Source organism: Garra rufa, chromosome 25, assembly GCF_049309525.1.
Source record: "Garra rufa chromosome 25, GarRuf1.0, whole genome shotgun sequence".
Lineage (NCBI taxonomy): Eukaryota > Metazoa > Chordata > Actinopteri > Cypriniformes > Cyprinidae > Garra > Garra rufa.
The window spans coordinates 4,784,581-4,801,445 of record NC_133385.1 but is presented as its reverse complement, the minus strand read 5'-3'; the positions used below and the strand labels follow the sequence as shown (position 1 = coordinate 4,801,445).

Sequence of the window (16,865 nt, the reverse complement as noted above, 5' to 3'; positions counted from 1 at the left end):
GCCTTATTTTTCCCGTAAGAGTGGGCGCAACAATTTGTAAATTTTATGAGTCTGGCTTCTGGTCTCATCCATGTCCAGCTATTTTTAGCTGTACAAAACAGCTTGTTTTGCTGCTTTAAACTGAATTGGTGTGTCTTACCATGTTATTTTAATGTATTATCTTAATTATGAACACACTGGTTAGTAGTGCAAACAGTTTGACCATTTACTGCACGTTGTTGTTCTTCTCATTATTTCCCTACAGCGGCTACTGAACTGTAAGTCTCGTCCGTTGCTTACAGTGAGGGAAAACTCTAGGACCTTAATACGCTGCTTCTTCTTGAGCCACTACTTTGTTGCCTTGGCCGTGTGTTTTGGGTCATTATCATGCTGGAATACCCATCCACAAAACAGTTTCAATGGTTCTTACCCAAGATTTGATGGTGCATGGTCCTGTCCATCGTCACTTTGATGCGGTGCAGTCCCCTTAGCAGAAAAACACCCCCAAAGCATAATGTTTCCACCTCCATGTTTGACAGTGGGGATAGACAGCATTCCTCCTCCAAACACAGCGAGTTGAGTTGATGCCAAAGAGCTTGATTTCGGTCTCATCTGACAACACTTTGACCCAGTTTTCCTCAGAAAAATTCAGATATTCATTGGGCCTGTACATGTGCTTTCTTGAGCAGGGGGACCTTGTAGGCACTACAGGATTTCAGTTCTTCACAGCGTAGTATGTTACCAATTGTTTTCTTGGTGACTATGGTCCCAGCTGCCTTGAGATCATTGACAAGATCCTTCTGTGTAGTTCTGGGCTGATTCCTCACCGTTCTCATGATTATTAAAACTCGAGAAGGTAAGATCTTGAATGGAGCCCCAGACCGAGGGAGTTTGACAGGTATTTTGTGTTCCTTCCATTTGCGAATTCCACCAACTGTTATGACCTTCTCACCAAGCTGCTTGGTGATGGTCTTGTAGTCCATTCCAGCCTTGTGTAGGTCTACAATCTTGTCCCAGACATCCTTGGACAGCTGTTTGGTCTTGGCCATAGTGGAGAGTTTAGAATCTGATTGATTGATTGCTTCTGTGGACAGGTGCCTTTTACACAGGTAACAAGTTGAGATTAGGAGCACTCACAGCTCTTTACCAGTATAAAAGACACCTGGGGGCCAGAAATCTTGCTGATTGATAGAGAAAACACCCCAAAGCATAATGTTTCCACCTCCATGTTTGACGGTGGGGATGGTGTTCTTGGGGTCATAGACAGCATTCCTCCTCTTCAAAACACGACGAGCTGAGTTGATGCCAAAGAGTTAGATTTTGGTCTCATCTGACAACACTTTGACCCAGTTTTCCTCGGAAAAATTCAGATATTCATTGGGCCTGTACATGTGCTTTCTTGAGCAGGGGGACCTTGTAGGCACTACAGGATTTCAGTTCTTCACAGCGTAGTGTGTTACCAATTGTTTTCTTGGTGACTATGGTCCCAGCTGCCTTGAGATCATTGACAAGATCCTTCTGTGTAGTTCTGGGCTGATTCCTCACCGTTCTCATGATTATTAAAACTCGAGAAGGTAAGATCTTGAATGGAGCCCCAGACCGAGGGAGTTTGACAGGTATTTTGTGTTCCTTCCATTTGCGAATTCCACCAACTGTTCTGACCTTCTCACCAAGCTGCTTGGTGATGGTCTTGTAGTCCATTCCAGCCTTGTGTAGGTCTACAATCTTGTCCCTGACATCCTTGGACAGCTGTTTGGTCTTGGCCATAGTGGAGAGTTTAGAATCTGATTGATTGATTGCTTCTGTGGACAGGTGCCTTTTACACAGGTAACAAGTTGAGATTAGGAGCACTTCCTTTAAGAGAGTGCTCCTAATCTCAGCTCTTTACTGATATAAAAGACACCTGGGGGCCAGAAATCTTGCTGATTGATAGAGAAAACACCCCAAAGCATAATGTTTCCACCTCCATGTTTGACGGTGGGGATGGTGTTCTTGGGGTCATAGACAGCATTCCTCCTCTTCAAAACACGACGAGCTGAGTTGATGCCAAAGAGTTAGATTTTGGTCTCATCTGACGACACTTTGACCCAGTTTTCCTCGGAAAAATTCAGATATTCATTGGGCCTGTACATGTGCTTTCTTGAGCAGGGGGACCTTGTAGGCACTACAGGATTTCAGTTCTTCACAGCGTAGTGTGTTACCAATTGTTTTCTTGGTGACTATGGTCCCTACTGCCTTGACATCATTGACAAGGCCCTTCTGTGTAGTTCTGGGCTGATTCCTCACCGTTCTCATGATCATTAAAACTCCATGAGGTGAGATCTTGAATGGAGCCCCAGACCGAGGGAGTTTGACAGTTATTTTGTGTTCCTTCCATTTGTGAATAATCACACCAACTGTCGTCACCTTCTCACCAAGCTGCTTGATGTTGGTCTTGTAGCCCATTCCAGCCTTGTGTAGGTCTACAATCTTGTCCCTGACATCCTTGGACAGCTGTCTGGTCTTGGCCATAGTGGAGAGTTTAGAATCTGATTGATTGATTGATTGCTTCTGTGGACAGGTGTGTCTTATACAGGTAACAAGCTGAGATTAAGAGCACTCCCTTTAAGAAAGTGCTCCTAATCTCAGTTTGTGGCCTGTATAAAAGACACCTGGGAGCCAGAAATATTGCTGATTGATAGGGGATCAAATACTTATTTCACTCATTAAAATGCAAAACAGTTTATAACTCTTTTGAAATGTGTTTTTCTAGATTATTTTGTTTTTGTTGTTATTCTGTCTCTACCATTAAACTTATAGACTGATCATTTCATTGTCAGTGGGCAAACATACAAAATCAGCAGGGGATCAAATAATTGTTTTCCTCACTGTACTTCCACATTGAAGAATAAGGTGGATACACACAATTCCTTGCAAATTAAAATGTTGAATTTTGCCGTTAGTCTCAATATATAGGTTCATATGTATGGGTGTAACATGTCTTTTATTTTGAAGTTTAGCCATGGTTCCTGTCTTGTCATGTTTTTCCCTTGTTCCTTGTGATTTCCTTTCTCAATACCAAGTACGCAAAGTTCGGACTTGCGTCCTTCGTAGTTCGAACTTGTAAATTTGACTTGGGAGTACGAACTCCCGAGGACGCAAGGATGCAAGTCCTGTAATTCTGCAAATGGAACAGCAGTGTACTTGATAACGTCAGTCAGCTCGCCTTTTCTACTCCGGTTATCTTCACTGCTTCACTGTATGTATAAGACGAAATATGATATCAACCACCTCTGCCTCTTTTCGTTTTCATTTAAACATATTAATACCTGCAAAAACGTAGTTCAGGGAATGTACAACATTACAGTGAAACGAAATACTATATCAAACAGCATTGCCTCTTTTCCGTTTCATTTAACCTTAAACATAATAATAGCGACAAAAATGTGGTTCATGCAACGCGTTACAAAACAATAATTACAATAAAAGGAAGTGATATCAAACACCACTGCCTCTTTGTTTTCTTCAAAATATAAACCACAACTCTCTTTTCGTACTCTTTTAAATAATAGAACATTAATATGTGATTGCAGTGTGTATAATACATCTGGACTTGTAAAATGAAACATGACAAGCACACCTTTGCCTTTTTTGTTAAATGTCAGTTTTAATGAACAATATTAGCCATTATACAAGTATAAGTATAAAGTATAAGAGATTTATGTAATCGGAAATAAAGACAAAATGAGACAATTCGGTCAAATGCATGCTAAAACGTCAGCGTTAAATTACGATTGATAAATAATTTATGAAGCATAACTTTCTCCTCATATGACCTGGAATAAATAATAGATTCATGAGACCAAAAATTAGCTGTTAGATTTACCCAAAACGAATTATACCTCTTTAACTACTACAGAGACATCGGGACCAGCGGCAAACGTCAGAAGGACTAGCCGCGATGAGGCTCTCTCTGCGGGATACATGACCACTGAGCATCCGGTGTTCGCCACGAATTAGCATCTCCGAAATCGGCGAAACAAATTTTCAAATAGGCGCTGTCTTTGTAAATAAACCGCAGATTTGAGTTTTAAACAACTACATTCTTGCCTGAAATACTCTTAAACTCACATTTCATGACACAATAACAGTAATATTTTTAAAATTATGCGGGGTTTCTCCTCCGCCGTTAACGCTCGCTGATTGGTGCGAAATGCATTCTGGGATACATGACTGCCTCAAGTCTGCACAAGTCTCCTCTTGATGCATCCTTGATAAAAGGGGCGGATCAAGAACACATCCGGGGATTTGAACTGTACTTGCTAGATTTGAACTTTGAATTGGAACAGTACTTGGGCGACAACTGATGACGTTTCACAAGTCCACAAGAACACAAGTCCAGACAAGAACGCATATTGAGAAACGGCCAGTGTATGTGTCATGTTCTTATTGGTTGTTCTAGTCCTAAGTCTTGATTCCCATTGGTTGATTTGTGTCATGTGACCTGCATTGTTTGGTATAAGTAGCACTGATGTTGCCATTGCCTCTTGTCGTGTATTGAAGTTGTAACCTGCTGTTTCTGGTCAAGTCTACTCATGTCATGTCAAGCCAAGTGAAGTCTGTTTCGAGTCAAGTCAGTATCAAGTCAAGTCTTTGTTTGTTTCTTTAGATTCGCTCTGCTAAATCAAAAATGCACTTGGGTTCATTCACATCTCGCCTTCAGTGGACTATCATTACAAAGTGTAATCCAAAGAAACAAACGAAGACTTGACTTGATGCTGACTTAAATTGGAATAGACTTTAAACAGACTTCACTTGGCTTGACATGAGCATACCTGACCAGAAACAGCGGGTTACAACTTCAATACATGACAAGAGACAATGGCAACATGAGGGCTACTTATACCAAACATTGAGGTCACATGACACAAACCAACCAATGAGAAACAGGACACATGACTGGAACAACCAATGATATGCACAAAGATTGCAACGTGCCAAAAACAGAAAAAGAAGAACAACCAATGAGAACATGACACAAAAGTATTTAATTAGTAAACTATCAGTATACCTATAAGTTGACTTTTAGTATACTTGCAATACAAACTGAAAAAATAGATGTAAACTAGTTGTGTACTCAAATTTTACTACTGTTATAGTTAAAGTACATTTAAAAGTATACTTCTATATACTAGAAATTGGGCCAACTTAGTCCCAAGGAGTATTGAAAAAGTATACTACTAGTACACTGATATTTGTATACTTACTACATAAAGTATACTTAAAAATATACTTGAACTTTACTGAAGCATACTTAATAAATTCAATTTAAGTTATACTTATTTTTGGTAAGGGATAAGGAAGCAAAACAAAATAAAATGCAATAAAATAACACTTAAATGTGTTTTCTTTCCAGTTTCCACTAGCCTAAAAGAACACAAGTTACACTGTAAAAAAACAATTTGTTGAGTCAACTTAAAATTATTTGTTACCTGGCTGCCTTAAAATTTTAAGTTCAGTCTACTCAAAAAAAGTTTAGTCAACTTGAAATGTTAAGTTGCACTAAGTGAAAACTTAAACTTTTAAGTTGAATCAACTCAAATATCTAAGGCAGCAGGGTAACAAATTATTTTAAGTTGACTCAACAAATTGTTTTGTTGATTTTTTTTACAGTGTACGGAAACAAAATAACCCAAAACCTCATAATTGATGCATGAAAAAACAATGGTTTTCACAGTCTTTATCATGAATTTAGCCCATTTACACCCAACTGAAACCAATTGAAAAGCTGTTTGTGTTAATTTCAGGGCGGTGGACCTGCTTTAATATTGACACCAGACATGCAAAAATCATCAAGGGTTCGAAGGAGGCTCAGTTTGGATATACGGTCCAACAACACGAGGCGGATGGGCAGAAATGGTAAGACTGCATCTTGAGAAACTGATCTGAAAAGATCATCCATTTCTGTATGAAAACCTGATGGCAACTTTGCTTTTATATTTCCAGTTTAAGTTTCATAGGCCTGAGAGAACATTCCCAAATGAACATTTTACAGCTCCGATGTTGCTCTTTCATACCTCATGAGACGTAATGGAGTTCGCAGCCGTGTTTCACCGAAGAATCAACATCTTCACAGATGTTTCTTCTAAAATTTCTGAGGAATTTAAAAAGCAGACACAAGTTAGTCACACAGTATGAGTATAGAGCTATAAAATGAATGTCGAGCAGCTCAGAGCATTTGACTAATGTTTGAGTTCATGAGATCTCTCAAACCAAAGCACTGTTTGACTTTTTCCTCAGGAGAAACTTAAGCAAATCTTCATTTGCTCTTGCTCATGGCCGACTAGAAGAAACGGTCGCGATTTTATAAAGAGAAGCAGAACTTTAGCAATAACGTTCTTCTTGAATAGTTTAATGCATCATTTTTTTTTTCAGTGAAATATTGTTGTGAAATGTGATCGTGCTGATGGTTCTGCAGTCAGCTGGCAAACACGCAGTCTCAGAATCGACCTTGAAACTCTCCAAGCAGGAAGAAATATCGCTCTCACTGAAGTAAATCAAACTGTGGTTCTCCTGACGTGACACGAATTCATGGGAATTTAAAGAAGCAATAAACAAAACCATTCACAACGACAACCAACAACATATGCTCATAGTAGCAAGGGAGTCACTGCAGATCGCAACGGTGGATGTTTAGTTTGACAAATTCAGTGTTATGGATTATAATTTCGAATTATAATTTTAATCCTATAGGGGTATTTTTTTTAAAGGTAATTATATCAAAACAAAACATATTTTCCAAAATTAAAAAATATGGTCCACTGTAAAATGTTAATAGTATTTACTTAAGTAAAGCCTATTGTAAATATTAATATCAATAGAAGTTATGGTTTTTAGTTTCAAATGTTTATTTTACTACATAAAAATTTGTCATTTTAAAATATAATGGAAAAATCCCCAATATTTCCACCTCATTTATAATTGGTCAGGCAAACAGATAAGCCCCGCTCCAAACTCACATGATTGGTTGATTTGATCATTGTTTTACTCTTCTTACTATGTGACTTTATGTCAGAAACTGTTTAATATACATTAAATTTAATCATATTTACACTACCAGTCAAAAGTTTTTTAATGGTTTTTAAAGAAGTCTCTATTTATTTGTTCCGAAGTGCAGCAAAATCAGTGAAATTCTGAAATATTTTTTCTGTTTAAAATAACTGCTTTCTATCTGAATACATTTAAAAATGTAATTTATTCCTGTGTTTTCAAAGCTGCATTTTTACATAATCACTCCAGTCACATGTTCCTTTAGAAATCATTCTAAAATTCTGGTTTGCTGCTCAAAAACATTTATCAATTTGTTTAGATTTCTTTGATGAATAGAATAATTGATTGATGAAATAGAATTAATTGATTAATGTCTTTATCACCACTTTTGATCAATTTAGAGCATCCTTGCTAAGTAAAAGTATTAATTTCTATAATGTTTTCCCCCAAAAAAATAGTATAGTGTAAAATCATACTAAAGCTTTTTATTTTAGATAAATGCTGATCTTTGGATCCTTCTGTTCATCAAAGAATCCTGGAAAAAATGTACTCAACTGTTTTAATAATAATACAAATGTTTCTTGAACAGCAAATCAGCATATTAGAATGATTTCTGAAGGATCGTGCGACACTGGAGACTAAAGTAATGATGCTAAAAATCAGCTTTGAAATCACAGGTATAAATTACATTTTAAAATATATTCAAATTGAAAAGAGTTATCTTAAAAAGTAAAAATATTTCTGAATTGTACAGTTTTTGCTGTACTTTGGACCAAATAAATGCAGGCTTGGTGAAACATTAAAAAACTTTTGACTGGTAGTGTAGGTAGAACCAAATGCAAGTAATTGCAGCCATACAGAATGTGACTTGCGTCATTAGCAGTAATTGCATTACTGTAACCCAGCTGGTCTTTACAGTAACTTATGTGAAAGCTAATCAATTAGTCCTAAACATTACACGCTCACAGTTTACAGCCTTTAAAACCCAGGGTATTGTTTTTGACTCATAAAAGCCCAGGTACACAAAAGAATACACATCATTAACCCAACTCCCACGGCACCAAAGCTTCCTGTTGTTTAGTCCTGAGGTTTGTCATCGCTGATGGAGAACTCGTGCTCCACCAACACTAAGAAACCTGGGGGCCTTTGAAGTGCGCAGGTAAATAAGTGGAAAGTATTTGCACTTGTCTCGACCCCGTCTGCGAGCGTGAGCTCTGGAAAGTATGTGTTTTGTGGCTTGTAATTCCCAACTCCCCTCCCTGTGCATCCCATCCCGGGACAAACCGTGTGGCGCGCGCTTCCCTCTGGAATGCGATGCTCGGCAGAAACGAAAGGAATGCTGTCGATTAAATGCAAAGGATTGTTTTGCAAAAAATGTTTAGTTCCAGAAAACACATATATCTAAAATTGTTACAAAATTGTAAAGTGTTACATATAAGAGTGACTAGATGCTTTGTTCTTTTCCACAGTAAATAAACTCCAAATCACCCAAAAATAAAAACTTGCTGAAAATATACTCACTCTCAGGTCATCCAAGATGTAAAATAAACTCAAACTCACCCAAAAATGAAAATTTTATGAAAATGTTCTCACCCTCAGGTCATCCAAGATGTAAAATAAACTGAAAAAATAAACTGAAAAATCGCCCAAAAATGAAAATTTGCTGAAAATCTACTCACCTTCAGGTCATCTAAGATGTAAAGTAAACTCAAAAAATAAACTCTTGATCACACAAAGGTGAAATTTTGCTGAAAATCTACTCACCTTCAGGCCATCCAAGATGGAAACTAAACTCAAAATCACCCCCCAAAAATTGCTGAAAATCTACTTAACCTTAGTTCATTCAAGATGTAAAATAAACTGAAAAAATAAACAAAATCACACAAAAATGAAAATTTGCTGAAAATCTACTCACCTTCAGGTCATCCAAGATGTCAAATAAACTAAAAAAATATACTCAAAATCACCCAAAAATGAAAATTTGCTGAAAATGTACTCAACCTCAGGTCATCCAAGATGTAAAGTAAACTCAAAAAATATACAAAAATCACACAAAAAATGAAATTTGCTGAAAATGTACTCACTTTCAGGTCATCCAAGATGACAAATAAACTAAAAATCACCCTAAAATGAAAATTTACTAAAAATTTACTTAACCTCAGGTCATAAAAGATGTAAAGTTAACTAAAAAAATATACAAAAATAGCCCAAAAATGAAAATTTGCTGAAAATCTACTCATCTTCAGGTCATCCAAGATGTCAAATAAACAGATAAAATATACATAAATCACCCAAAAATGAAAATTTACTGAAAATCTACTCACCTTCGGGTCATCCAGGATGTAAAATAAACTCAAAAAATAAACTCAAAATCACCCCAAAATGAAAATTTGTTACTACTTACTCTTCTAAATCTACTTAAACTCAAAGAATATATATAAATCACCCAAAAATGAAAATTTGCTGAAAAATCTACTCACCCTCAGGTCATCCAAGATATAAAATAAACTCAAAAATATGCAAAAATTACCCAAACATGAAAATTTGCTGAAAATGTACTGTCCTTCAGCTGATCCAAAATGTAAAATAAACTTTAAAAAAAAACTAACTAACAACTAAACTCAAAATCACCCAAAAATGAACATTTTCTAAAAATCTATTCACCCTCAGTTTGTAAAAGGTGTAAAAAAAAATAACTTGAAATCTTCCAAAAATGAAAAGTTCTGAAAATCTACTCACCTTCAGGTCATCCAAGATGTAAAGTAAGCTCAAAAAATATACAAAAATCACACAAAAATGAAATTTGCTGAAAATCTACTCACCTTCAGGTCATCCAAGATGTAAAATAAACTGAAAAAAATGAACTCAAGACTCTTAATCACCCAAAAATGAAAATTTGCTTAAAATGTACTCAACCTCAGGTCATCCAAGACGTAAAGTAAACTCAAAAAATATACAAAAATCACACAAAAAATGAAATTTGCTGAAAATGTACTCACTTTCAGGTCATCCAAGATGACAAATAAACTCAAAATCACCCTAAAATTTAAATTTACTAAAAATTTACTTAACCTCAGGTCATAAAAGATGTAAAGTAAACTCAAAAAATATACAAAAATAGCCCAAAAATGAAAATTTGCTGAAAATCTACTCACCATCAGGTAATTCAAGATGTCAAATAAACAGATAAAATATACATAAATCACCCAAAAATGAAAATTTACTGAAAATCTACTCACCTTCGGGTCATCCAGGATGTAAAATAAACTCAAAAAATAAACTCAAAATCACCCCAAAATGAAAATTTGTTACTACTTACTCTTCTAAATCTACTTAAACTCAAAGAATATATATAAATCACCCAAAAATGAAAATTTGCTGAAAATGTACTGTCCTTCAGGTGATCCAAAATGTAAAATAAACTTAAAAAAAAAAAAAAAACTAACTAACAACTAAACTCAAAATCACCCAAAAATGAAAATTTTCTAAAAATCTATTCACCCTCAATAAAATAAAAAAATTAACTCGAAATCTTCCAAAAATGAAAAGTTCTGAAAATCTACTCACCTTCAGGTCATCCAAGATGTAAAGTAAACTCAAAAATATGCAAAAATCACACAAAAATGAAATTTGCTGAAAATCTACTCACTTTCAGGTCAACCAAGATGTCAAATAAACTCAAAATCACCCTAAAATGAAAATTTACTAAAAATGTACTCAACCTCAGATCATAAAAGATGTAAAGTAAATTCAAAAAATATACGAAAATCGCCCAAAAATGAAAATTTGCTGAAAATCTACTCATCTTCAGGTCATTCAGGATGTAAAATAAACTGAAAAAAATGAACTCAAAACTCTTAATCACCCAAAAATGAAAATTTGCTTAAAATGTACTCAACCTCAGGTCATCCAAGACGTAAAGTAAACTCAGAAAATATACAAAAATCACACAAAAATGAAAATTTGCTGAAAATCTACTCACCTTCAGGTCATCCAAGATGTCAAATAAACTCAAAATCACCCTAAAATGAAAATTTACTAAAAATGTACTCAACCTCAGGTCATAAAAGATGTAAAGTAAACTCAAAAAATATACGAAAATCGCCCAAAAATGAAAATTTGCTGAAAATCTACTCACCTTCAGGTCATAAACTCAAAAAATAAACTCAAAATCACCCCACAATGAAAATTTGTTACTACTTACTCTTCTAAATCTACTTAAACTCAAAGAATATATAAATCACCCAAAAATGAAAATTTGCTGAAAAATCTACTCACCCTCAGGTCATCCAAGACATAAAATAAACTCAAAAATATGCAAAAATTACCCAAACATGAAAATTTGCTGAAAATGTACTGTCCTTCAGGTGATCCAAAATGTAAAATAAACTTAAAAAAAAAAAAAAACTAACTAACAACTAAACTCAAAATCACCCAAAAATGAACATTTTCTAAAAATCTATTCACCCTCAGTTTGTAAAAGGTGTAAAAAAAATTAACTCGAAATCTTCCAAAAATGAAATTTGCTGAAAATCTACTCACCTTCAGGTCATCCAAGATGTCAAATAAACTCAAAATCACCCTAAAATGAAAATTTACTAAAAATGTACTCAACCTCAGGTCATAAAAGATGTAAAGTAAACTCAAAAAATATACGAAAATCGCCCAAAAATGAAAATTTGCTTAAAATGTACTCAACCTCAGGTCATCCAAGATGTAAAGTAAACTACAAAAATAAACTGAAAATCGCCCAAAAATTAAAATTTTCTGAAAATCTACTCACCTTCAGGCCATCCAAGATGTAAAATAAACTGAAAAAAAAATGAACTCAAAACTCTTAATCACCCAAAAATGAAAATTTGCTGAAAATGTACTCAACCTCAGGTCATAAAAGATCGTAAAGTAAACTCAAAAAATATACAAAAATCGCCCAAACATGAAAATTTGCTGAAAATGTACTTTCCTTCAGGTGATCCAAAATGTAAAATAAACTTTAAAAAAAACTCAACTAACGACTAAACTCATAATCACCCAAAAATGAACATTTTCTAAAAATCTATTCACCCTCAGTTTGTAAAAGGTGTAAAAAAAATTAACTTGAAATCTTCGAAAAATGAAAAGTTCTGAAAATCTACTCACCTTCAGGTCATCCAAGATGTAAAGTAAGCTCAAAAAATATACAAAAATCACACAAAAATGAAATTGGCTGAAAATCTACTCACCTTCAGGTCATCCAAGATGTCAAATAAACTCAAAATCACCCTAAAATGAAAATTGACTAAAAATGTACTCAACCTCAGGTCATAAAAGATGTAAAGTAAACTCAAAAAATATACGAAAATCGCCCAAAAATGAAAATTTGCTGAAAATCTACTCACCTTCAGGTCATTCAGGATGTAAAATAAACTGAAAAAAAAATGAACTCAAAACTCTTAATCACCCAAAAATGAAAATTTGCTGAAAATGTACTCAACCTCAGGTCATAAAAGATCGTAAAGTAAACTCAAAAAATATACAAAAATCGCCCAAACATGAAAATTTGCTGAAAATGTACTGTCCTTCAGGTGATCCAAAATGTAAAATAAACTTTAAAAAAAACTCAACTAACGACTAAACTCATAATCACCCAAAAATGAACATTTTCTAAAAATCTATTCACCCTTAGTTTGTAAAAGGTGTAAAAAAAATTAACTTGAAATCTTCGAAAAATGAAAAGTTCTGAAAATCTACTCACCTTCAGGTCATCCAAGATGTCAAACAAACTCAAAAAATATACGAAAATCGCCCAAAAATTTCAATTTCATGAAAATGCACTCACACTCAGGTCATCCAAGATGTAGATGAGTTTGTTTCTTCATCAGATCTGGAGAAATGCAGCATTGCGTCACTTGCTCACTAATGGATGTGAATGAGTGCCTTCAGAATGAGAGTCCAAACAGCTCATAAAAACATAACACAATAATCCAGAAGTAATCCAAACCACTCCAGTCCGTCAATTAACATCTTGTGAAGCCAAAAGCTACGTATTTGTAAGAAATAATGCATCATTAAGGCATTTTAACTTTAAAACACTGCTAAAATACCAGTCCATAATCTATAATATTGCTTTCTATTATGGATATTTTCATGGATGAGTTTATTTTTCTGACCCCATTGGCAGATTTTTTTTTTTTTTTTTTTTAAGCATAAACACACTTAATTTAGATTCGTTTTTCTCCTTTTCAAGTGCATGAATCTTCATTTAAGAATGCTTAAATATTTATACTGGAAAACAAGACAGAAGTACCACATAAAACATTTCGTATTGTGTTTCGTATAAAAATACATCACAAAATGGGTGGACATTAATGTAAACACTAAGAAGTAAGTCACTGGTCCTGTTTCAGTGATTCACTTCCTCAACGTAACTCATGAGCTTAAATGAAGAATTTGTAGTACTTTAGGGATATTGCTATCCACATGTCAACATGTTCCTTTCTGCAAGATTAAGAACAACATCAGTTTATATTTCAGAGCAGCCGGTTTCTAGCTAATACCATCAGCAGATGCTTTTATCAGAAGTGACGTAGGCTATGGCACAATTATTACGGCTCCTGGAAGAACGCGAAGTAGCTTTGCACCCAATTCTGTTTTACTTTTTCAAATCTAATATTAAGGACTGACAGTCTGCACCGTCTCTGTGCAAGTGCTGAAATTGGATCCGTTTGTTCAGACGGTGAAGTCGATATCCAGGATAGTACAACTAATACTAATCTCATTGGGCTGTTTAGACTGAAATGCATATCTAAAATTCTAGTTTTAATCAGATTTCAGACCACGCACAAATGCGGTTTGGATTGGGTTTGTAAAAACGACAGACAACAAACAGCTAAACGGATTTGAGTCGGACACGAGCCAAAAAGGGGACAACTGACTTAAAATGAATTAAACATGCTGCATTTGCATATACTGTCCGCATTGTTTTAGCACACAGAATCATACAAATTATGCAAACAAAACTGTTTGATTTGCACTAAATGCATGAACTTGAAAATAATTAAATGCATGCATCTAAATGCAAATAAGTGCACTTTTGTGAACAAGGTGCACATTTGCATGGCAAAGTTCATGCGTTTGTGTTGTGACTTACTTTAAGTGCACATGCTGTAATGTCCAGGAGATATCAGTATAGCAACACCTGGAAAAGATGAATTAGAAATGACTACTAAAAAATACTGTTCTCAAAACTGCTGCAACTTGTTTTCTTGTTTTGTTTTCTTTGGACTGTTTCACTATCAAAAGAGAATATAGGAAAGTAACACTTTGTGTTTCCTTCTAAATTTCACATACATGAGCAATAATCTGGTCTTAAACTGCTCTTTTCATTATTTAAAGTTGATCTGGACAGTTATATGGAAACTGTCCAAAGCTCTGTTAATTCTAAAGCAGAGAAAGCTGCATCTCTAACGACTATTTTTATCTTGATTAATCTCTCGACTAATTAATCGATGAATCTAAACGACTAATTTCCCACAAAAAAATCAACTTTTTTTTGTTAATAAAATCAATTAATTGCAGATGTGTTTGATTATTCAATTTTAATGGAGCCATTCGAATGAAATCCAAAAAAGTAATGGAAAAAAAATTGGTAAAAAATAAAACTGTAAACTCATATAATTAGACAGGCTTTTTGATTTTTAAAAAGTAATAATTTAAGCATTAAAACAGAGTATAGAAAAATTTAAATGGGCCCTAAATTAGGCTTTTTTGTAGTAATAAAAATGTAGATGTAAGCGAACAATAGCCTTTAAAATTACTTAAAATACTTATGGCACTGATGCAATAATAATTAGTTCAAATAAAAACCCAAAAGCAAGAAATCATATGGGTTTATTGCACAAAACTGTTTAAATACCTAATGTATTATAAAGCTAATGTACATTACGCGTTACAACAAAGGCCTGTTGAAGGCCCAAGGTCCTGGCGATTGTTTTTATACATTACTGGTGACCTAATCCTGGTTTAATTTTAACTAAACAACATTTAATTCAAATGTTCATCTTTAATATTTTGTCATATATTTACCACAGAAATGATTTACCTTACAAATCAGATGAAATTGCATGTCGTGCTCCTAGATGAACGTTTATATGTAGCAAATTTTCAACAAATCCATGCCCTATTCCATGCATTTTTATGTTAGCGTATTCATCAGACAAAAGGCTACACTATTTTTGATTATGTAAAGCCAGCAACATTACAACATTACATTAAACACACCCTACATAAAGGCAAAATAACAGCATACCGGTTTGGATCAACATGAAAATGAGTAAGCAAAGTCTATACTTAAGCAATAAGGTACGAGAGACCATGCTGTATCATGAATAAATCACGGCTGAAGGGCGTTGTTAGGCACGACGCGAAGCGGAGTGCCTGCAACCCCTTCAGCCGTGATTTATTCATGATACAGCAAGGCCTCAAGTACCTTATTGCTTTTATAAAACGGTTACCACACAATAAAAATATTAAAATCAAAAATATATATTAATTTATATATATTAAGTTGTACGTTTTCATAAAGTAAAATCATTAACTGCCTTCCGCTGTAAAAAGTAGTCCCTAACTGCTGCAGCTGTGTTTACGTTGCTAAGGGTGGTTGCTAAGGGGGTTCAATGATACACAAAACCGTTGAGTGAAGCGGTCATAGCAGTGCCGTATCATGAATACGACACAGCTGCTGACCAATCAGAATTGAGGAATGGAACTAACCGTTTTATAATATTTATTTAGGAGTATGCATACTTGTAGGTTGTTTACAGTGAGAAAGAGACTGTTCAAATGGTCTGTCATCCTTTAAGACATACAGCTCCAATTTATTCTAAAAGTCCTGGCATGTTGTATTAGCATCGGATGGCTTGGAAAAACGACTGGGTTTAACTTGACGTTCCTCAAATAACTTTGCCTCAGGATAGACTAAACCTTCACTACGGGTGCCAGAGAGTAACGGTGCATTCCAATAATGACTGACGTTCAGAAAGTGGTGCATTGTGGGAACCGAGAGTGCTGCACATCCTGAACTCATCAAACTAGATCATCTTGACTAGAAATGGGTTTTACATTGGGTTTTAGATTGGTTTAAGTGTTCAAAAGACATTGCTATGTAAGTAAAACCATCAAACTAGACCATCCTGAAGATAGTCCACAAAAGAAAATAATAGTTGATTTTATAAAAATGACCCTGTTCAAAAGTTTACATACGCTTGATTCTTAATACTGTGTTGTTTCCTGAATGATCCACAGCTGTTTTGTTGTTGTTGTTTAGTTATAGTTGTTCATGTCTTCAGAAAAACCCTTCAGGTCCCACAAATTCTTTTTGTGTATTTGAACCCTTTCCAACAATGACTGTATGATTTTGAGATCCTCTGAGGGACTCATATGCAACTATTACAGAAGGTCCAAACGCTCACTGATGCGTCAGAAGAGGAAAAGAAAAAAAACGATGCATTAAGAGCCATGGGGTGTAAAATCACATCTTTATTCTGTTCAAAAGTTTTCAACCCTGGTTCTTAATGCATGTTTTTTCCTTCTGAAGCATCAGTGAGTGTTTGAACCTTCTGTAATAGTTGCATATGAGTCCCTCAGAGGATCTCAAAATCATACAGTCATTGCTGGAAAGGGTTAAAATACACAAAAATGCTGAAAAACTAAGAATTCCAAACATTTCTGCATTTTTGTTTAGTAAAACCCTTTCTAAAAATGACTGCATGATTTTGAGATCCTTCTTTTCACACTGAGGACAACTGAGAGACTCATATGCGACTATTACAGAAGGTTCAAACACTCACTGATGCTTCAGAAGGAAAAACCATGCTTTA

General features: G+C 34.8%; 1 protein-coding gene across 1 annotated transcript in view; it reads left to right on the top strand.

Moving 5' to 3' along the window:
* Window positions 1–16,865, top strand: part of itga11b (integrin, alpha 11b) — an 81,191-nt gene that overhangs the window by 6,945 nt on the left and 57,381 nt on the right. The window contains exon 2 of the mRNA XM_073831291.1: window positions 5,766–5,877. Coding sequence (XP_073687392.1) covers window positions 5,766–5,877 — 112 coding nt within the window. The remainder of the gene's footprint in view (window positions 1–5,765; window positions 5,878–16,865) is intronic.